Source organism: Tamandua tetradactyla, chromosome 9 (genome assembly GCF_023851605.1).
Source record: "Tamandua tetradactyla isolate mTamTet1 chromosome 9, mTamTet1.pri, whole genome shotgun sequence".
In the NCBI taxonomy this organism is placed as follows: Eukaryota; Metazoa; Chordata; class Mammalia; order Pilosa; family Myrmecophagidae; genus Tamandua; species Tamandua tetradactyla.
Window position 1 is genome coordinate 6,926,423 of NC_135335.1, and position 22,432 is coordinate 6,948,854.

At 53.2% G+C, this 22,432-nt stretch overlaps 2 protein-coding genes across 6 annotated transcripts; one reads left to right on the forward strand and one right to left on the reverse strand.

The window, feature by feature from the left end:
- Positions 1-77: 77 nt before the first annotated feature.
- On the reverse strand, positions 78-11,862 carry AIP (AHR interacting HSP90 co-chaperone). Of its 2 annotated transcripts, none has more exons than XM_077115534.1 (6): positions 11,638-11,862; positions 2,879-3,058; positions 1,630-1,818; positions 894-1,070; positions 675-816; positions 78-374 (listed from the first exon to the last, which is right to left on the reverse strand). In XM_077115534.1, the coding sequence occupies exons 1-6, from the start codon at positions 11,734-11,736 to the stop codon at positions 169-171; spliced, it is 993 nt and encodes a 330-aa protein (XP_076971649.1). In that variant the 5' UTR covers positions 11,737-11,862; the 3' UTR covers positions 78-168. The 2 variants fall into 2 exon arrangements, with proteins under 2 accessions (XP_076971649.1, XP_076971650.1); XM_077115535.1 differs by having other exon boundaries at positions 186-374; positions 683-816.
- Positions 11,863-17,261: 5,399 nt separating this feature from the next.
- On the forward strand, positions 17,262-22,158 carry TMEM134 (transmembrane protein 134). 4 transcript variants are annotated; one of them, XM_077115541.1, is made up of 7 exons: positions 17,262-17,489; positions 18,402-18,466; positions 18,837-18,899; positions 19,005-19,081; positions 21,327-21,371; positions 21,578-21,631; positions 21,719-22,158. In XM_077115541.1, exons 1-7 carry the CDS (start codon positions 17,316-17,318, stop codon positions 21,799-21,801), a joined length of 561 nt encoding a protein of 186 aa, XP_076971656.1. In that variant the 5' UTR covers positions 17,262-17,315; the 3' UTR covers positions 21,802-22,158. The 4 variants fall into 4 exon arrangements, with proteins under 4 accessions (XP_076971656.1, XP_076971654.1, XP_076971655.1 ...); XM_077115539.1 differs by having other exon boundaries at positions 18,807-18,899; positions 21,719-22,156; XM_077115540.1 differs by having other exon boundaries at positions 18,810-18,899; positions 21,719-22,102.
- Positions 22,159-22,432: the final 274 nt, after the last annotated feature.

Below are 22,432 nucleotides of genomic sequence, written 5' to 3' on the forward strand. Positions count from 1 at the left end.
CCCTCTGCCACCCTTTCCCGGGAAAGGCCAGGTGGCGCGCCCGGCTCCCCCGATGGATCAGCTCGGCAGACCCGGAGGGCGATAAATAAGGCCTTTATACAGACAGAACCGGTGCAGCGGGGGCGGGTGGGCTGGGCGGGGTGGGTGGGGCAGGGCCCGGGGGCCAGGTCAGTGGGAGAAGATGCCCCGGAAGCGGGCCTTATCCTCCTCGTCCTTCTGCCGGATCCGAGCGTCCAGGGCGCGCAGCTCGCGGCTCACGACGGGTGCCAGGGCGGGGTCGAGCTCCAGCACCTTGGCGAAGTCAGCCTGGGCCTCCTGGGCGTTCCACACGGCCGCGTGGGCCTTGCCCCGCTTGAAGTAAGCCTTGACGTTGTCTGCGGGGGACGCCCGCGGGCAGCAGGCACGCCGGGGCAGGAGTGGGGGCCCAGCCAGCTGCCCCGCCCCGCTTCTCCTGGCCCCAGGGGTCCATCATGGGTGACGCCCCCCCCCCACCCTGCCCCCACATCACCCCATTCGCCCCTTGTTGGCCCGGCTAGGGTGGGGGGGCCTTTGGGAAGGTCCCAGAGGTAGCTCAGGATGGGGGGTGCCGAGGGCTGACAGCGTGCATGGGGAGGAGGCAGCCGCCCGCGCCCTCGCCCGCTGGCCCGCCCTGGCAGCCCGGCGCCCCGGCTCACCTTCGTACTTGTTGAGGATGGAGGAGCAGTGGTCCAGCACCTCGTAGTACTCTTTGGCCACCAGCTTGCACTGGCAGTAATTGAGCAGGAGCGGGGTGATCTGCAGATCCAGCTGGATCCAATCAGGGGACCCGGGCTGTTCCTGGGGCCGCCGGGGAAGTGAGAGGAGGGCCAGGTGCTGACCCCAGGGCCCCGCGCGCCCCGCCCCCCGAGCCCCACCTTCATCTGCAGGTTCTTGAGGCAGGCGATGGCGTCGTAGTACTTGGCAGCGGCCTCCTTCACCTGCCCCTCGCGGTACAAGCGGTTGCCCTCCTGGTGGATGACGGGCACCGCCCTGGCCTTCTCCTCGTCCGTCATCGCCCAGGGGTCCTGCTGGTACGTGCCAGGGCTCTCCACCTGCCGGAGCAGAGGCCGCGTCACACACGGAACCCGCAGGGCGTCGGGAGGTCCGGCAGCCCGGCCAGCGGACAGACACTTACGCGGCATCCCCTAAGGGCCCAGCCCGGTGCCAGGTGCCGGGAACAGAGCAGGGAATCCAGGTGGAAATCCCTCCCCCGCACAGCGTATGTTCCAGGGGAAGATTCCCTAATCAGAGGAGGCCGCACACAAACTCCTACGTGATTTCAGATCATGGCAGAGCCGGGAAGGAAACGACCAGCACGCGGGCTGAGAATAAAAACCCTGCAGGGTGGGCAGGGCGGGCCTCCCGGAGGAGGTGCCATCTGAACCCAGAAGGAGGAGGGGCCCCAGGAGGGACACCCTGGGGACTGCCAGGGTGCCTGACAGGTGTTCTTGCACCTGCCTCTCCACCCCTTCCCCAGGGGTCCATCCACTGACCCCACCACCCCTGGGCGGGCAGGCAGGGCCGGCGCCCCCTCTCGGGCTGGGGCGGGTGGGGGTGGTTTGGCATGGTGCTGGTTTAGGGCACGGCACTGGGGCCTTGGCAGCCACTCGCCTTAAGCATCTCGATATCGAAGATGAGGGGCTGGGGGTTCTGCTGGAGCCCATCCAGGTCGGCGTGGCCCAGCGAGCTGTGCTCGTGCATCTGGGCGATGCCACAGCAGAGCCGCTGCCCCTCCAGGGGGTCCTTGCCCGCTGCGATGTTGCGGAGACTCTTGGCCACCAGCGGATACAGGACCACGTGCTGCAGGGGGGGCAAGTGGGCACCGGGGGCTCCGTCATGTGGGCTGCGCCCTACCCGAGAAAGGACACTGAGGCCCAGAGAGGGGGAGCGGCTGGCTCTGCCCCCCAACCCCATCCCCAGGACTCCCCCAGCCTCCCAGCCCTCACTCCCAGTGAAGGCCCCTCAGCTTCTGCCCCACCCTGGCCACCCAACCAAGCCGAGCACCTACCCCCAGCAGCCCCCTACACACACACCCACTCCATCTGCCAAACCCTGGCTCCCCGTCCCCACAGGCCAGGCTGGGTTGTCTACAGGTAGACACCCAGAATCCTAACCTCCTGCCCCCCACCCCTCACCCGTTCAGGGCCTAACCCAGAGCTGGGCCCAGGGCAGCGACTTCAAAACCCTCGGGGCGGGGAGGGCCAGCATAAGAGACCTAGCCTCTGACCTTTCACTTGGAATAGCCACAAGGGTGCCAGGAGGCAGATGACCCCACCCCCCACCCCCACCCACTGTCTGCACAGGGCTGACTGCTCAGCAACGTTCAGCCGCACCGCAGAAGTGTCCTGAGTCCTGGCTCTGGGCTGGCTCCTGCTGGGCACTGAGAAGCTAGAGGGGAAGCAGGCCACATCCCTCCCTGATGTGTGGCAGGCAGAGGACCAGAGGAGGCGGTCAAGCTTGCAACTGACAGTCAGGGAGGCCTTCCTGAGGGTGGTGGCCCAGGAATCAGCCTTGAAATACGGAGGAGGATACTGGCCCAGAAGCAGATGGAAAGGAAAGGCAGGGTGCTGAGGGGGAGGGGGAGACCGTCAGGGGAGGTCAGACCCCGCAGGACAGCGGGAGCAGCTATAACTTACGCTCAACCCTGACAGTGACAAGGAACCACCGAGGCTTCAAGCAAGGGGTTGCATGGGCCGCATGCATTTGAGAACGTGTCCCCTGGCTGCAGCTGGGCTAAGGTACAGGAGAGGGCAGAAAAGAGGTCAGGAGGTACCAGGGAGAAGCTGGAGATTTGCCCTGGGGTTGGGGAACAGAGCGCGGCTGGACAGACAGACACCGCAAGCTGGTGTGGGGTGGGCACCTTGACGTCGCAGAGGAACTGGGCGATCTCCCCCTCGCGCATGGTGCACACGATGGTCTCCCACACGGGCAGCTTGAACTTCTTGCCGATGATGAGCTCCATGGGCTTGCCACGTGCCCGGCTGTCGTCCAGCACGGTGCCCTCCTCGTCACTGCGCAGCGTCCGGTAGTGGAACGTGGCCTGCAGGCCGCACACGGGATCAAGGAGGGGCCCACATCCTCCCCCAGCCCTCAGGGACAAGCCCAGCCCCAAAAGGGACAGGAGTCTCCAGCAGATCTTGCCCTTGACGTGACACCGCCCTGGGGAGGCTAAGTCACAGAGAGGGCAGGAAGGGGCCAAGTCACCTAGCCAGCAGGCAGCTGGGTGGGACGGAACCCAAGCAGTCTGCCTCCATTCATCCCTTCAGCAGATGGATAATGACCCCATCTGTACCCTGTGCTAGACCAGGATATGGCAGTGAACCCAAGAGACCAAATTTCCTGCCCTCAAAGAGCTCATCTTGTACAGGAAAGAGACAGGCATCGAGCAGAATAACATAATACGCCACATAGAGCTGATGCCATGCAGCAAAATAGAAACTACATCCCACATGACCTGGCAATGCCACTGCTAGGTATAATCCCAAAGAATAGAAAGCAGGGACTCAGGCAGATTTTGGACACCAGGACTCACTGCCGCATTATTCACAATAGCCAAAATGTAGAGGCAACCCAAGCGTCCGTCAACAAAGACTGGATTAAAAAACTGGCATAGCCACGTGCTGGAATATGATTTAGCCGTATGAAGATGTGAAGTGCTGGGCCACGCTACATCACGGATGAGCCCTGAAGACATGTTCAGTGAAATCAGCCAGACCCAGAAGGACAAATAGTATATAATTTCTCTTACATATAATTCTTAGACTCAGCAAATTCATGCAGACAGGAAGCAGAAGACTGGTTACCATAGGTGGCAGGAGGCGGGAGTGGGGAGTTATTTGTAAATGAGTGTGAATCTTGGTTTAGGATGATGAAAAGAGTCTGGAAATAATAGTGAAAGCTATTAAGCACTGTCAGTGTATTTTATGTCAAAGATCTGTCCACTCTAAATAGTTAAAATGATGTGTATGTTAGGTATATTTTACCATTAAAAATAAATAATTGTTTAAAAAAATACAAAATACAGCAGGATAAGGGGAACGGGGATGGCTGGAGTGGAATGGGGAAGGGAATGCACCAGGCAGATATCTGGGGTATGGAAGTGTGCCAGTTTGAAAGGATGTATGTACCCTAGAAAAGCCATGTTTTAATCCTAATTTCATTTTATAAAAGCAGCTGTTTCTCCTAATCCCTATTCAGGACCGTATGTTTGAAACTGTAATTAGAGCATCTCCCTGGACGTGTGACTAAATCAAGAGTGGTTGTTAAAGAAACAAGCAGTGGTATATACATACGATGGAATATTATGCAGCTGTAAGACAGAATAAACTTATGAAGCATGTAATAATATGGATGGACCTAGAGAACATTACGCTGAGTGAGATTAGCCAGAAACAAAACATTATATGGTCTCACTGATATGAACTAACATTAGTGAATGAACTTCGAGAAGTTCAGCTAAGAACAGAGACCATCAGGAGATAGAAATAGGGTAGCTATTGGGTACTTGGAGCTGAAGGGATGCAGATTGTGCAACAGGACTAAATATAAAAACTCAGAAATGGATAGCACAATATTACCTAACTGTAATACAATAATGTCAATACACTGAATGAAGGTGAATGTGAGAATGATAGAGGGAGGAGGGCTGGGGGCACAAATGAAATCAGAAGGAAAGATATACGATAAAGACTGAGATGGTATAATCTAAGAATGCCTAGAGTGTACAAAGACAGTGATTAAATGTACAAATTAAAAAATGTTTTTGCATGAGGAAGAACAAAAGAATGTCAATATTGCAGGGTGCTGAAAACAGATGGTAACTCATATTTTAAAACTTTAACTTATGTGCAAGACTAAAGCAAAAAATGTTTATTTGGTACAAAATTTATAATTTGACTAGTGCGTTTCCTAATATAACTTATGTGGACAGCTTAATCGAACACCATAGTACTTGGAACCTTGAGTAGGGCATGAGATTTTGTAGGTTTGTCCACAGTGATGCCCCGATAAATCCCAGAGTGATTTGAACTGTGAATAAAAAAGTATTTGCAAAGTCCCCCTCGGGGAATGGCGAGAGAGGGGGAAAGTTCAACTTCCCCATGTGGAGAACTCCTGATATTCTCACAAGCAAGAGGGACAAGCAAAGCAATAGGCCGAGCCCGCAATCTTGGAGTTTCTTCATATGAAACTTATCCCCACAAAGCACAGGCTAAGCCTACTTAAAATTAGGCCTAAGGGCCACCCCCAGAGAACCTCTTTTGTTGCTCAGATGGGGCCTTTTTCTCTCAGCGAACACAACAAGCAAACTCACCACCCTCCCCGCTGTCTACGTGGGGCATGACTCCCAGGGGTGTAAACCTTCCTGGCAACGTGGGAAATCCTAGAATGAGCTGGCACTCAGCATGAAGGAAATGAGAAAACCTTCTTGACTGAAAGGGGGAAGAGAGAAATGAGACCAAATAAAGTGTCAATGGCTTAGAGATTTCAAACAGAGTCGAGAGGTTATCCTGGAGGTTATTCTTATGCATTATATAGCTATCACCTTGTTAGTTAAAGTATATTGGAGAGGCTGGAGGGAAGTGCCTGAAAATGTAAAGCTGTGTTCCAGTAGACATGCTTCTTGAAGATGATTGTATAATGATGTAGCTTTCGCAATGTGACTGTGTGATTGTGAAAACCTTGTGTCTGATGCTCCTTTTATCTACGGTATAGACAGATGAGTAAAACATGGATTAAAAATAAACAATAGGGGGAACTAATGTTAAAATAAATTTAGTAGATTGAAATGCTAGTGATCGATGAAAGGGAGTGATAAGGCATATAGAAAAAAATAGGGCAAACAAAGACTAAAATATATTGGGTAGATGGAAATACTTGCAATCAATGAGAGGGAGGGGTAAGGCGTATGGTATGTATGAGTTTTTTTCTTTTTATTTCTTTTTCTGAATTGATGCAAATGTTCTAAGAAATTATCATGGTGACGAATATACAACTATGTGATGACATTGTGAGTTATTGATTATACCAAGAATGGAATGATCATATGATAGCAATGTTATATGTTGTTGTGTTTTAAAAAAAATTAAAAAGAGTGGTTGTTAAACTGGATTAACAACCAGTGGAGGTGGAGATGTGTCTCCACCCATTCGGGTGGGTCTTGATTAGTTTACTGGAATCCTATAAAAGAGGAAACATTTTGGAGAATATGGGAGATTTTGAGAGAGCAGAACAACCTAGCCACAAGAAGCAAAGAGTCCACCAGCCAGTGACCTTTGAAGATGAAGAAGGAAAATGCCTCGCAGAGAACTACACGAAACAGGAAGCCTGGAGAGGAAGCTAGCAGATGACGCCATGTTTGCCATGTGCACTTCCAGCCAAGAGAGAAACTCTGAACTTCATCGGCCTTCTTGAACCAAGGTATCTTTCCCTGGATGCCTTAGATTGGGCATTTCTATAGACTAGCTTTAATTGGGACATTTCCATGGCCTAAAAACTGTTCACTTGCAACTTATTAAACTCCCCTTTTCAAAAGCTGTTCTGTTTCTGGTATACTGCATTCCAGCAGCTAGCAAACTAGAACAGATTTTGGTACCGGAGAAGGGGGTGCTGCTGCAGTTTGCAAATACCATACATGTTGGAATGGCTTTTCAAGTGGTTAAGAGGAACATTTTGGAGGAGTTGTGAGGAGCTTGATAGAGAAGGCCTAGAATGCTTTGAAGAGACTGTTGGTAGAAACGTGGACTCTAAATAGACTGTCGACAAGGCCTCAGACAGAAATGAGTCACTTGTTATTGCAAACTGGAAGGAAGGCGATCTTTGTTTTAAAATGGCAGATAATCTGGCAAAATTGACTAGTGGCTTTGGCTGGAAGACAGACTTTAAAAGCCATGAACTTAGATATTTTGCAGAAGAGATTTCCAAATTAAATGTGGAAAGGGCAGCCTGGTTTCTCCTCACAGCTTATAGTGAAATGCGACAGGAGAGAGATAAGCTGAGAACTGAACTTCTGGGGACAAAGAAACCAGAAATGGAAACTCTGGAAAATTCTGGGCCTTCAGAAAGGGAGAGCCCCAGAGAATAGTGCCCTGCGTGAGGATTTAACCAACTGTGGAAACAGCCAGCCATTTCAGAGAAAGCCAGGATCAGAAGTGGGGTTATCCAGGAAGGATTTATGGAAACTCCTTATGTCTGATGGGCATGATCCAAAACTACTGCATGGAAAACAACGAGAGTGCTGCAGGATCTGTATAAAGAGAACCACTGCCAGGCAGGACAGAGAGGGTCAGAGAAGGGACACATTGGAGGAAAAATAACTTCAGAGGCAAAACCATGGAGGGTGGGGTCTAAAGTCAAGAAGCCTCGGGCCTGGAGAGCGGACCCACCCAAGTAGTGGAGAGGGTGAGTTTGCCCCAAAGGCAGAGAATGGGCCTTCCACCTCATTGCAGTGGAAGAGTCATGCCGCCTCAGGCCTTGGAGAGGGTGAAGCACATTCCCTGGGGTTTGGGGAGAGCCTGGCTGCCACCACATGGAGGGGTTGAGCATGTGCCCCAGAGATGGCAGACAGCCCGGGTGCAGCCCCAATCCTTGGAGAGGATGGAGCCAAGAAAAAGGTGGTCTCCCCAATGCCCCCCAAGGTTGCATTTGGAGGGAGGCAGGCCTCGTGTAGGCCCTTGGAAAGGGTGGGACTGCTGCTTTCTAAAGCCCCAAAGGTAAATGATTCTCAGACTTTGAAATCTAATGGACTTTTGTCCTACAGATTTTTGAAACTGTATGGGTCCAGTGACCCGTGTTCCTTCCTCCCTATGGAAATGTGTGTATGTATCCTATGACTGTTCCTCCTTTGTACGTTGGCAGCAAATAACTTGTCTTGAGTTTTTACAGGTCCAGAGTCAGAGGATAATTTTGCCTTAGAACAGACCATGCCCGTAACTGACTTTGATAGGAGTTTGTACTATTTCTAACTCTGTATTTCATTTGTATTGCTACTGAAATGGTTTAAGGGTTTCTGATCCTGTGATGGAATTAATGTATTCTGTATATGGAAAAAACATGTCTTTTTTAGGGTCCAGAGGGTGGAATGTGCCAGTGTGAAAAGATGTATGTACCCTAGAAAAGCCATGTTTTAATCTAATTCCATTTTGTAAAGGCAGCCGTTTCTTCTAATCCCTTTTCAGTACTGTATGTTTGAATCTGTAATGAGATCATCTCCCTGGAGATGTGACTCAATCAAGAGTGGTTGCTAAGCTGGATTAGGTGGAAACATGTCTCCACCCATTCGGGTAGATCTTGATTAATTTACTAGCATCCTATAAAAGAGGAAACATTTTGGAGAATATGGGAGAGTCTGAGAGAGCAGAACGACATAGCCGTGAGAAGCAGAGAGTCCACCAGCCAGTGACCTTTGGAGATGAAGAAGGAAAATGCCTCCCGGAGAGCTACATGAAACAGGAAGCCAGGAGAGGAAGCTAGCAGATGACGCCGTGTTCGCCATGTGCCCTTCCAGCTAAGAGAGAAGCCCTGACCGTGTTCACCATGTGCCTTTCCATTTGAGAGAGAAACCCGGAACTTCAATGGCCTTCTTGAATCAAGGTATCTTTACCTGGATGCCTTAGACTGGACATTTCTATAGATTTGCTTTAATTGGGACATTTCGACAGCCTAAAAACTGTTGACTTGCAACTTATTAAACTCTCCTTTTTAAAAGCTGTTCTGTTTCTGGTATGTTGCATTCCAGCAACTAGCAAACTAGAACAGGGAGTGTGTGAAGTTTCTAGCCCAAAAGGACAGCTGGTGCAAAACACTGGGGGCAGGATAGTGTTTAGCGCGTTTGAAAAGCATCAAGGAAAAAAAGTATTCGTTGTTATCTGAAATTCAAATTTAACTGGGCATCTGGTTTTATCTGGCAACCCTAAACTCAAGGGGTTTGAGTTCACAGCGCTTAATCTAAGCCACTTTGCCAGCGGTTTAAAAAAAAAAAAGCAGCAAGAAGGAGGTCAGTGTGGCAGAAGTAGAGTGAACAAGGAAAGGGTTTGGGCAGGGCGCAGCAGAGCTGGACCCCATGGGACCCGTAAGCGACTTGTCGTTCCCTCTGAGTGAGATGGAGGCTTCTGGGTGGCTCTGGGCAGTGGAGGGACAGGATCGGACCTGGACTCTGCTGCTGGGATGAGAGCAGATAGTGGGGGTGCAAGGACGGAAGTGGGGAGGCGAGTTAGGAGCTTTCTGCAATGGTCCAGGGGAGACGATGGTGGCCTGGATTGGCGTGGTAATGGTGGAGGCGGGGGGAGCCATGGTCCGAGCCACAGGTGACTCTGAAGTTTTTGGCCTGAACAGACCAGAAGGACGGAAAGCGTTAACTGAGATGGGGGAGGCCCGGGCAGTATGGATTACGCGTGAGCTGTCAACCAAACACCCAAGTGGAGAGGGTGAGCTGGGAGCTGGATATCAAGTTTAGGGAAGTTAAGGGCCAGCAATAGACTTTGGGGCATCTTCTGGGCATGGAGAGTTTTTAAAGAGATGAAACTGGATGAGAGTATGTGGAAGTGAGTACAGAGAGATGATGCCTGAGGACTCAACCCTGGATAGGATATGGGCAGAGGCCACCCTTGTGGCCAGCATGCCAGGCTGCTTCTCTGACCTCGGTTTCCACCTCAGTAAATCAAATCAACAGTAAAACCTGTCTTGCACTGCGGGAATTCAAGAAATAAACTTGGAAAGCACTTAGCTCAGTGCCTGGCCTGGAGTGAACACTCAATCAATGCTGGCGGTTGGTTATTTAATAAAGCCTGCTCCTTTTCTCGCCATGCCTTAGGTCACAGTTCCACTGCCTTCACCACATTCTCTCCTTCTGGTGTCTGTACCCTCTTGTAGATTCTCAGCACGGGTCCCGTTGCCCAGGCCACTCCCACACCCCTAGCATGTAGGTGCATGCACATACACACCCACACAAACCCCACAACATGTGGGGCATGCATACACACCCACACAAACCCCACAGCACGTGGGTATGCACACATACCCACATACCCCGCAGCACGTGGGGGCATGCACGCACACCCACACACTCACAGCATGTGGGGCATATATGCACACCCAGACATGTGGGGGCGTGCAAACACACCCACACACACCCAGCACATGGGGGCATACACACACACACACACACACACCACAGCACGTGAGGGCATGCGCACACACCCACACACCGCCAGCACATGGGGGCATGCACGCACACACACACACACGACAGCACATGGGGGCATCCACAAACACCCACACATCCCCAGCATGTGGGGGCATGCACACACATGCACACCCCCTGCAGCATGTGGGGGCATGCACACACATACACACCCCCCACAGCACATGGGGGCATGCACACACACCCACATACCCTGCAGCACGTGGGGGGCATGCACATACACCCACACCCCCCCAGCACATGGGGGCATGCACACACACCCACACACTCCCAGCACGTGGGGACATGCACAAACACCCAAAGACTCCCAGCACGTGGGGGGAAGAACACACACACACACACCCAGCACATGGGGAGAAGAACACACACACACCCTGCAGCTTGTGGGGCATGTAAACACACCCACACCCCCAGTATGTGGGGGCATGCACACACACACACACACATGCCCTATAGCACGTGGGGGCGTGCACATACACACACACTCTCTTCCCAAAGAAGAGCCCTCAACGTGACCATGATCACGAGACCTGTGCAGCTCACGTCCAATCTCGGGGCAGGTTCACGGGGCCAGGTTAAGATGTTCGCATGCCAGACCCTGACCCAGAGCCGGGCAGCCAGCAGGCGCTTGTTCACAGTAGCCTTTACGTTTGGTGTGCCCAGCACCTGCCAGGGCCTTCATTCATCTGCTCAGTAAACACCTCTTGCTCTGTGCTGGGCACAGGTGCTCCCCCTGGGAAGATTCTGAGTCGACAGATAAGTGACAACTGGGAAGGCACTCTGGGGGCAGAGAACTGGGTGAGCAGAAGTAGGGAGGCCTTGAGACACAGGGTGTTTGGGAGAGGGGGCCAGCCGTGGAAAACAGGCAGGTGAGGGGGGGGGGGGGGTCTCTGCTTCCGCACCCTCATCTGCCCGAGGGGCGCCACGCGGGGCAGGGGGAAAGCTCCCAAAGGGCCCCGCGCTGCCCGACCGGACCCCTGGCCTCATTGTCTGGGTTTGCAAGACCTGGCGCCTGTTTTCCCATCCGAACAACAGGAGTTGTTCGAAGTGTTTTCAAAAAGCCTTTCCATGTATAAAATATCGTGAAACTTAAACCCAGAGGTCCCGGGTCCACCCCCGGCACGGCTTTTCCACCCAGGGTCTTCTGCACCGGGACTGCGTAAGCACGCACAACCTGTTTGTGATAACTGACGGCCTCCATGACCAATGGGGCCACACCACCAAGGCAGGAGGCGGGACTGACGCACCCGAATTCGCGCCCCAGCTAAATTCAGGCCAATCGGCGTCGAGCTCTGCATGTGAGCAGTAGGGCCACGGGCCACTGCTACCTGGGCATGCGCAACCTCTCACCTTAGGCCTCCTCCCGTCTCGCATGCGCACCGCACCGCAGAAGGTTTAAGGGGAGACGGGTAGACTCTAACCTTGGTTCCATCCTGAAAGTCAGGGAGGGCTCCTCGGCCCTCTTGTATCACACGCTTTTGGATCCCGTCCTCGCGGAGTCTTCCGATAATCTCCGCCATCCTCCTTCCCCGCTGCTCTCTTTCGGCAACTTCCGGACTCGTTCGGTAGCTTCCGGACCTGCATCGACAACTTCTAGAGCCTCGGAAGCTGCCTCCGTGGCGCCATTTTGGGTGAGGGCAGAAGCCAAAAAGGGGACGGAACGCGGAAGCGGGTGGTGATTGGTTCCCTGGCTGAGGGCGTGGTTCTGGGTAGGGGCGGGGCAGAAGAATGTCAGGGGGGAGGGCCAAAGCCTGTCCGAGAGGCGGGGCCTGGGTCCGCTGGGCGGGGCGATCGTGAAATTGAATTGCTTCGGGCTGCGGAGCTCCCACGTGGCCGCGAGCCACGCCTTTCAAAATTGTAAAGGTAATATAAGGGCATTGCAGAATCAGGAACATAAAAGGGGATTTAAAAAAAAAACCGCCTACGCGTCATGCCAACCCTAAAACCACTCTTTTTTCTGTGTCTTCTCTTCCGGCTTTTTTTCTTTTGCATGTGTAGTGACATCTTGCAGCCTGTATTTTTCTCTTACCACTAAGAATAAATAAGAGCGGGGAGGAGGAGTGGAAGGGCCGGGGGGTTGGGGAGGGGGGGACAGGAAGCTCCCAAGTGGCTGAGAGCCCCTGTGGGATCCCGGGGGCGCGGGTGTGTTGGCGCCAATAAATCCACCATCTGGCGCGTGGTAGGTGCCCAGTATACTGGAGAGCGCATGAAGGATGGATATTGGGCATTTTGGAGCCTACGATGTTTCTTTCCGCCTCTGGAAACCAGTTGTAAACAACAGCAGAAACAGCCTTCCGCTCCCACTTTCAAGGCTTAGGTCACCGAGTAAGGGGAGTGTCTTCACCCGTCATCGCAACTGCCAGGGATTGGTGTCGGTCCCCTGTGACCCCGGCGCTAAGCGCTTTAGATATTTATCCGGTTAATTTTCCGACAAGAAGTCCCCTGGGCCCTCTAGAGTGAAGGGGAAACGCGTTCTGGTTGTCTTTACTCACACAGAAGGTTTTACAGGCAAGTTCCACCAAATTTTGAAGGAGCAAGTGATCCGAGTCTCATACGAATTGTTACAGAAAATTAAAAAAGAGAGAAAGCTGACCAACGTGTTTTGTGAGGCTCGTTTAATCCCGATGCCTAAACCAGATAGGGCTCCACGGGGCAAGAAAAGTATACATCCGTTTCAGTAATAAAGGTATGAAAATCTTAAGTAAAACATTAAGCTAATTGACGCCAATGGTGTATTTGAAAATGGATCAGAGTCAAGTAGAGTTTTTTCAAGAATGTTAAGAATGGTGTAACATCAGAAAAATCTATTAATGCAGCTCATCAGAGGACTCACGAAGAAAACTCAGGGTTAAAAAAAATGCAGGGAAAATATTTGAAGTTCCATAACTATTTTTGATAAAAACCCACAGGAATAAAAAGGAATAATCACAAAGTGATAAAAGCTACATACAGTTTAGTATAATGGAGTAAATATTCACCTTTTCTTTAAGGTAGTATTTGAAGTCCTGGCCAAAGCAAAAAACAAAACAACAAAAAGAGTACATTGCCATTATTAGCAGATTATATAATCAACTATGTAGAAAATCCAACAGAATCAACAGACTATTTTAACAAATCAAGAGAGTTCAGTAATGTTACAAGGATATAAAAGAACTTGAAATATAGAAAATATGATACCATTCATAACATCAGCCAAACTCATAAAATATTTAAGAAATCCAAATACAACCTTCTGAAGAAAAAAAAAATTACCTCTGTTAAATGTTATAAAAGATGTGTATTATTGAAGTGTCATAGCTTCTTTTTTTTTAATTCCATATGTTCTACTCATCTGTTGACAAGGTAGATAGGAGCCATAGCTTCTTAATGAATAGAAGAACTTAAAATTTAAAGATGTCCTTTCTCCTGAAATTAATCTAGAAACTTCATGAAATAACAATAAAAAATGGGAGACTCTTTGAAGAACTTGGAAAACATTTCTGTAAGATCTCTATAGAAGAATAAAGGTTCATTGAATAATGATAAAGCTGTCACAATGTAACTGTGTGATTTTGAAAACCTTGTGTCTGATGCCCCTTTTATCTACCTTGTCAACAAACGAGTAGAACATATGGAATAAAAATAAATAATGAGGGGAACAAATGCTAAAATAAATTTAGTTTGAAATGCTAGTGATCAATGAAAGCGAGGGGTAAGGGGTATGGTAGGTATAATCCTTTTTTTTTCTTTTCTGTTTTTGTTTTATTTCTCTTCCTATTGTCGTTTTATTTCTTTTTCTGAATTGATGCAAGTGTTCTAAGAAATGATGAATATGCTACTAAGTGATGATATTGTGAATTACTGATTATATATGTTACTGTTTTATTTGGTTTGTTAATTTTTTTAATTAATAAATAAATTTTTTAAAAAAGAGGAAGAATAAAGGTTCAAGAAAAGCTAAATCGAGTTTGAAAAAAGATAACCAAACTGGAAGGATTTGCCCTTCCTTATTAGGACACACCACAAACCACCTCAGTAAAAAACCTATGATACTGACTGAAAAATAGCTAAGCAGGCCAGAGGAATCAAAAAGAGAATTTAGAACAGCTATATGTGCACAGCTGTATACTTGGTACATGATGAAGATGGCATCACAATCCAAAGGGAGAAAGAACCGATTGTTTGGTAGAAGGTATTGGAAAACTGACTCACTCTTCACTGAAATAAATCTGAATCCCTCTTTGCACCACCTCCAAAGGTAGACTCCTTATGTTTCTTTTTTTATTTATTTTATTTATTTATTTTTTTCTCTGTATGTTTCTTAATATTAAATTGCAATAATACCTAACATTTATCAAATGTTAACTATATGCCAGGCTCCTCATTAACTAGTCAGTTCAATCCTCAGTTAATGCTGAGGGAAGCACTATCATTAACACCTCTTGACAAATGAGGACACTGAGGCACAAAAAGGTTATGTAACTTGCTCAAGGCAAGCCCAAAATTTGGGTGAGGCAAGTGAAGTGAGTTGTGCAAGTGCATGGTTTAGCTGAGTTCAATTTAAAGCTAAATTTAAAATTTACATCTTGATACTTTGTTCATCATGGATTTGGAGCATCCATTTAAATTTTTTTAATATTATTTATGTTGTTGATGAGTTTCTTTGGTGTCCCCTTAAATTTTGCACCCGAGGAGGACTCCTCCCTGTCCTCTCGCCTGGCCCTCCAAGTCCCAAAGCCCAAAAAGAGAAAAGCTGGAATTCCAGTGCGGGTGGCTGGGTTTCAGAGTCCCCCTCTTAACCACTTTGTTGCAACACGCGTCTAGAAAGTAAAACTCTAAGGCTGATGGAATAAGATGTTGGAAAATGTCTTCATGATCTTGGGGTGAGAGAGCATTTCAAGCAAGACTCAAAGAGCACAAACCCATAAGGCAAAAAGCACATGATTTGGCTATCTCAAAATTAAGGATCATTCTTTATCCAAGGACACCTTAGACCAAGTAATGACAAGGAGACTGGACAGGGAGGAGATATTTGCAGCCTAAACAAAACGCATGAGATTATTAATCTGTGCATGCACAGACATGCACATCAGCAGGGAAAAGACTAGTAATCTGGTAGGAAAAAAAAGGGACAAAGGAAATAAACAGGTAATTCACAATAGCCTTCAAGTGTTTGGAGAACTGCCAAAACTCTCCAGGTGTCAGGGGAGCCAGTTGAAAATAGGGTACCACTTTATAATCATCAGATTGGCAAACCACTAGAGAACTGGAAAGGACCAAGTGCTAAGGGACAGCTGGAGCCCTGGGAGTGGGTGTGTAAACTCGTGCAACCACAGCCACACAGGAGAACACCTGTGGTAACCTGGGAAGTCCTGGTGCGTGTACCTTATGGCCCCAAGAATGCTCACATTGTCCGTAAGGGAACAGTATGAAGACGTTTACACAGTGACACCTGTGACGGGGCATCGAGGTCAGCTAAGTGTGCATCGCTGTGTGAGGGTGGGTGGGTGGGATTATAAAAGTGGTGAATGCTCAACATAGTATACCAAAGCATGCAGCCAGAGGAAGCAACGGGCAAGCTGTACGCAGGAAACATTAATGCTCAGTGGAAAAGATGAAAACAATAGAACATCATGACACCACGTTCGCTAATTGCAAACACATCCGCAAAGGGTGCAGTGCCACGTGTGCAGGGCTAGGAAACGTGCAAGAAGGCAGAGGGTGCACCCCGACATGGGGACCTCCAAAGGGACCTTCTTGATGGTGATAATGTGACACCACTGGAGAAGAAGGATTGACTTGACTCTCTGGACCTGTGGTCATAAAATGAAATTGGAGGGTGGGGGATGGAGAAGGACAAGGGCTTTGGGAGCAAAGTGGCCCTTGGGTTCCAGTCCCAATCCTACCACTTGAAAGCACTTGGGACTTTGGCAAACCACTCATTCCTTCCTTCTACAAATATTTATTGAGCATCTATTTAGGGCCAAACACTGATCTGGGCACCGTGGATACAGTGCCGAGTAAAACAGTGTAAGATGAGATCATTTCAGGTCAGTACCATGCAATGTGAAGCTGAGTCTATTCTGCATAGTCAGGGTTGGACTCTGAAAGGTGACATATGGCAGGTGCACAAATGACCAAAGGGGCCAGCTGGCTGTGAGATGAGCCAGATTAAGAGCTTTCCGGATATACGGACAGCATGTGCAAAGGCCCTGAGCTGGGAAGACTAAGAAAACCAATGTGACAGAGGGAGGTGACTGAGACCCAGAGGGGGCTGAATGAGGCTGGAAGAGGCTAGAAGAGGCAGGCAGGGGCCAGAGCATACAGGGCTCTGTGGGCCTGACTTAGTAAAGAGTTCGGACTTTATGCAATTCACAATGGAAAACCAAGGGAAGGTTTTTTTTTTTTTTTTTTTTTTTTACATGGGCAGGTACCAGGAATCAAACCCAGGTCCTTGGGCATGGCAGGCAAGCATTATTACCTGCTGAGCCACCGTGGCCCACCCACAAGGGAAGGTTTTAAGCAGAGAAATGACCCAGCGGCATACTTTAAAAAAAAAAAAAAAGTTTTGTTGGAGTATCACACACAGAGAAAAACAAAAATAAGATCAGATCGGTTTTAAAATATCACGTTGGCTTCTGGTGGAGACCAGATGGGCGCGGAGAGTGGCAATCAACGTCAGCCTCTGCACCTCAGTTTCCACACCTGCAGGCTGATGAGAATCCCTGTCATACAGGGCGTGGGGACACAGAGAGTCCCCAGAGGCTCCATGGACCTCGAGGAGCGGGCAGGGCTGCAAGAGCGCCCTACCTCGCACCTTGGGCCCGGGAGCCCAGCGCACCCACTAAGGACCGCGCCCGGGCGCGTCCCGGCTGTCGCTCGGCTAGGCGTCCGCTGGGCGGCGCGGGCCGCTGGGGGGAGGCCCCGCCCACCAGCCCGCTCGGCGCTCGGCAACTCCGGCCTGCCGGGGGCAGACGGGGGGCGGGGCCGTTGCGTGGGGGGCGGAGCCTAGGCCGGGCGGTAGGGGCGGGGCCTGAGCGCAGGGGCGGGGCCGCCGCGGCGGCTTGGGGCAGGCGGGCGCGGATGGCGGCGGCGCAGGGCGCCTGAGCGGGCCGGGGCCATGAGCGCCGCCCGGCCCCAGTTCAGCATCGATGACGCCTTCGAGCTGTCCCTGGAGGACGCGGGGCCCGGGCCCGAGTCCAGCGGGGTCGCCCGCTTCGGGCCGCTGCACTTCGAGCGCCGGGCCCGGTTCGAGGTGGCTGACGAGGACAAGCAGTCCCGGCTGCGCTACCAGGTGAACGGCCCGGCCCACCTCACCTCCGGCCCCCGACCGGGCAGGGCCTGGGAAGAGCGGCGTCTCCGGGGACCACCTGCCCAGTGGCCCCAGGCGGAGCTGAAGACGCCCCCTCCCGGACGTGACCCGCGGATCCAGAGCCCTGCCCAGACCCCACCCCAGCCCACCCTATCCCCAGCCTCGGTCCGGCCCCGGACCCTCACCCCCACCCCAGCCGGACAGCCCACCTGGAGGCACCCCCACCCCACCCCCCCAAGTCCCGCTGGGCTTGGGGAGCCCCTCCGCACCCCTCAACAAAGCCTGGCCCACCCTCCAGAGCACCCCGTTGGGTCCCAGACCAGATGAAATAATAGGGCCTGTGCTCCCCCTTCACTTCTAGGAGTTCCTTTCCCGCTCTTCCCCGCCGAGCTGGAGCCCCCACTCACATGACAAGTCTTTTTCCATCCCCGGAAACCGGGAGTCCCCATCTTCCCGGAGGACCTCCACCAACCCTAGGATCCTTCCCTTGGAGACCTGGACCGGATTTCTGTGTCCCAAACTTAGGAATCCTGGGCCTGGCCTTCCTTGACACCCTAAATCCAGAGCCTCCATTCTGGACCCCTGAAATACCCATCCTGAGAACTTCACCCTGACTCCCAGATTCGGGTGATCTCCTGGCCCTGGGACCCAGGTGGGGAGCCCTCAACTGACTCCTGCGGGCTCCTGCGCCCCAAGCCCCCAACACCCGCCTCCCACCTGGGTTTCGGTTTCTGTGAATCACCAAACCCGTTCTGCGGGAGGGTGGAGGGCCAGCTGAGCAGCTGTCAGGCGGCCAGGCAGACAGCTGCATGGGCCTGCTGCCCTCTCTCCCCGAGGCGGGACTGAAGAAGGGCTTGAGCCCGCCGCCCCTCTGAGCCCCGTGTTCTGGAACAGAACCTGCAGAATGATGAGGACGGCGCCCAGGCCTCTCCAGAGCCGGATGGGGGTATCAGCACCAGGTCAGGGCCAGGTGGGGACCCACCCTTATTCCCCCAGCCCCATCCCGCCAGCTCCTGTCCTGCCAGGGACCCTGCCCAGCCCCACACCCTGCCTTTCTCAGCTTCTACTTGTCTTGTCTGATTCCTAGTGCGGCCCCAACTCCCCTCATGGGCTCCCCTGAGCCCCAACCCTCAGCCTGTACCCCCCTCCCAGTCCCAACCCTGCAGAATCCCCCAGCCCTTCCCCGTTAGGGCCCATTATCCCACAGGGACACACCACCCCCTGCCACTTCCTCAGGACTCCCTGTCCCGCAGGGGCCCTTTCCTTGGCCCCTCCCCCCTTACGGGGCCACCTGTCCAGCAGGGACCCAGGCCGAACGTCTGTCCGCAGCTCCCAGTGGTCCTTTAGCACCATCAGCAACACCACCCAGCGCTCCTACAACGCCTGCTGCAGGTGAGCCCATCCTGCCTGAGCCCCGCAGCGTCCCAGCCGCCTGCTGCCCCATGGCCTCTCCCCCACCCTTCCAGCCCTTCACACTCCTTCTGTCCTGCCCGTCAGCTGGACCCAACACCCTTTGATCCAGAAGAACCGCCGCGTGGTGCTGGCCTCCTTCCTGCTCCTGCTGCTGGGGCTGGGTGAGTGCCCCCCGGCGACCCCTCCCCACCCCCCACAGAGACCACCCTCCTTCAGGGCGGGCTCTGCATCTGCCTTGGCACAGCGAGCCGCCTGGCATCACCTCCACCCCCATTTTCCAGGCCCCTGATCACCCAGCCGGGAAGCCACCCAGTAGCTGAGAGCACAACCTGGCTCAGAGCCCCAAAGGGCCATAGATTTTTCTCTATCTTTTGTTAAATAACTTAGCCTCCTTATCCTATCCCTCAGCCAGCACACTATCCTGAACCACTCTATTTCGGCCCTGGGGATAAAGCAGAGGAGAGAACTGCCAGAGGTGAACAGAGCCCCTGCCCTGGGGGCACCTTCATTCCCACGTTGACTGGCCAGTGAGGGCTGTGGCAGGCGTGACAGGTGTCCAGAAGATGGCAGTGTGATGGCTGCCACGTGCCGTGTGTGTCTAGTGCAGGGGCCAGGCAGGTTGATTTTCCCACCATACGGGTGGGCAGACGAGGCCTGATGTTACACAGCAAGTGAGAGGGAGGGTCACTGCCCAGAACCCCAGTGGAGAGGCCAGTCCCCATGGCCAGGGCTTCTGTCACACACACCCCTTCTCTGGAGTCTGAGAGCCAGTGGGGACTTTTCTCCACCCACATTGATCCCATGGGAAAACTGAGGCCCAGAGCAGGCAGATCTTATAGCTTAGATGTCACAAATGTTTGTGACTCCTAGGCCCCTCATTCTAGGGGCTAAGGAGACAGGGTCCCCAGAAAGGCTCTAGGTTTGGGGCCAAGAGAAACCCTAAAGAGAGGGTAGACAGTGGCTGCTACCCTGGCTCCCCTCCCTTCTCCCAAAAGAGCAAAGCACACTCTCCCCACCCCCAACTAGCCAGGCCCTCCGCTGAGCAGCACCGTTGCCCCCACAACCTAAGCTCTGGGTGTTCCTGCACAGGGGAGGGAACCATCACTTCCCAGATCTCTGTGTGCCCAGGCACGGGTCATGCTGGCCACTGTCCCAATCTTACAAATGGGTGACACAGGCAGGTGAGGGGCTTGCTTGGGTCACAGCTGGGAAGTAGACAAGCTGGGATTCAAACCCACGAGTGAGACTGTGTGGGGCCTGTATAGGCCTTTATAAGAATTAGCAAAAGGTGCCCCCTCTGAGTGGGCAGAGCCCACAGCCCTAAGCCAGGGCTCAGGGAGTGAGTTTCAGCCCCCGTCACCCCCTTGGTGGGACACTCTATGCAGTGAACAAATCACGCAACCGTCCATGGTGGCCCTGTGAGCCTCCCTGCTCCCGCCTCCACCCCTCCTCAGAGCCCACAGTTCAGTTCCCCATCTCCCATCAGCTCTACCCTCTAACTGAGGGCCCAGGATCCCATTCCATCCTCTAACTGGGCACCCAGCACCCATTCCATCTTCTAACTGGGGATCCAGGACTCTATGGGACTGAAAAGTTGATCCGTTCATGTCCTCTCTCCCTTCCAAGATACCCACTGTCCTTGGGCCAAAGTCCAAATCCCACCCCGGGGTTCTGACAGGCCCTGCCAAACCACATGCCAGCTTGTACTCTTGCCTCCACTCTCACCAAATGCCAAAAACTTCTAGAAAGCCCCCAAGTTCCCTCCAGACTCTGGGCCTTTGCAGTACTGTTTCCTCTGTCTGGGATTCTCCTCTGCCTCAGCCTGCACGGTGCCTCTGGCCAAGCCCCTGGAATCAACCTCCACAGTTCAACTGCCACAGGGGTTACTTTTCCTCTCTGCCTCAGTTTCATCTTTGGTGCACAGGAATGACAGCAAAACTTGTCTTGTTTGATTAAGGTAACAAATAAGGCAGGCATGTAGCATGCTTAGCCTGGTGCCTGGCAGCTGCTGGTAAGTGGCCAATATATGGCAACTGCTGTTTCAGCTGCTGCCCTACCCCTTCTGGGCTTAGCTGGCGCTGCCTCCAGGAAGTCCTTCCGCAATCCCCAGGCAGATGAGGGGTCTCCCCTGTCCCATGTATGGGGGTCTTCCCCCATCATGGCCGGATCACCGGGTGTAAGGCCAAGGTTCTTGGTCTCCGGGACTTGTCAGTCCTCCGCAGGGGAAGCCCCAGGCCCGCACCCAGAGCAGGTGCTCCCTTGGTGGGGAGGGTCTGTGCCCAGGGACCCTTCGGCTCAGGTGGGGGACACCATTCCTCGGGCCTGAGCCATGGTTGGGTAGAGGGTGGAGGACCCCCGCCCGACCCCGGCCCCTGCCCTCACACCTGTGGCTCCATCTGTGCGCAGTGCTGATCCTGGTCGGCGTGGGACTGGAGGTGGCCCCCTCTCCAGGTGAGCTCCCCACCTCCTCGGGCAGAGGTTCCATCCCCGCCCTTCGGCTCTTGCCACCCTCACTGTGGGGAGACAGCCTCCTCCTCCGCTGGGAGCGCGCTTCGGGCCGGGCAAGGTGGGAGGGACAAGCGCCCGGGGCCGGGGAGTCCCGGGTCCCCGCGCCCCCGCGTCCCGCCCTGAGCCGGCCGCCCCTCCCCCGCCCGCAGGTGTCTCCAGCGCCATCTTCTTCGTGCCGGGCTTCCTGGTGCTGGTCCCAGGAGGTGTGAGCGGCCCCGGGGGCGGGGCGGGGCGAGCCCGGGGGGCGGGGCGGGGGCGGGGCCTCGGCGCTGACAGACCCCGCCCCGCAGCCTACCACGTGATCTTCATCTACTGCGCCGTCAAGGGTCACCGGGGCTTCCAGTTCTTCTACCTGCCCTACTTCGAGAAGTGAGGCCGCCCGCCCGCCGTGTCTCCCCCCCCCCCCGCGTCCACCGGGGGCCTCCGGGGACCCTGTCCCGCTCTGTCGTCTCATCTCACGGCAGAAGCCCCCCCAGGACCCTCGGGGCGCCCGGTCCCTTGGAGTTTGCTCAGGAAGTTTGGGGCGTGCAAGGCCCCAGGCCTGGGCACATTGCCCCTCGCCTGCTCAGTGCCTTAACTTATTCCCGGGCCCCGGGGCTCCTGGGTTGGGGTTACTTTGTGCTAATAAAAGGATAGTTGATTCTAACAGAGAAAATGACGCTTTTCATCTCGGCCCCAGGTGGCCAGCCCACCCACCTGGCTCAAGCCACCTCCTGAAGGTGGGAAAAGTGCCCCAGGACCAAAAGTGCCCCAGGACCGCTGACCTCCGGGGTACACAGAGCCGCGATGGGCCAGGACTGGCCCAGAGAGGGGCGGGGATCCAGCCCTTGGATGGAGTCCACTCCGCACTGGAGGCCCTGGTCTAGGGCACATCGAGATGACAAGATGACAGATATGATGACACAGGCCTGGGACCTGGAAGCTGCTGCAGATCTTGGGGCCTGGGGCTGTCACAGCCACCCCCAGCTGTGGGTCAGGACAAGGTAGCAGCCCAGCCCCCCAAA

Bases quoted from the DNA above. Each gene is read 5' to 3' on its own strand.
- TMEM134 (XM_077115537.1), top strand. From the start codon at position 17,347: ATGACGCCTTCGAGCTGTCCCTGGAGGACGCGGGGCCCGGGCCCGAGT. The intron at 21,372-21,577 runs GTGAGCTCCCCA...CCCCGCCCGCAG, and splicing joins GGAGGTGGCCCCCTCTCCAG to GTGTCTCCAGCGCCATCTTC. The intron at 21,632-21,718 runs GTGTGAGCGGCC...CCCGCCCCGCAG, and splicing joins CCTGGTGCTGGTCCCAGGAG to CCTACCACGTGATCTTCATC.
- AIP (XM_077115534.1), bottom strand. From the start codon at position 11,736: ATGGCGGAGATTATCGGAAGACTCCGCGAGGACGGGATCCAAAAGCGT. The intron at 1,071-1,629 runs GCGAGTGGCTGC...CTGCTCCGGCAG, and splicing joins TCGATATCGAGATGCTTAAG to GTGGAGAGCCCTGGCACGTA. The intron at 375-674 runs GTGAGCCGGGGC...CGTCCCCCGCAG, and splicing joins CATCCTCAACAAGTACGAAG to ACAACGTCAAGGCTTACTTC.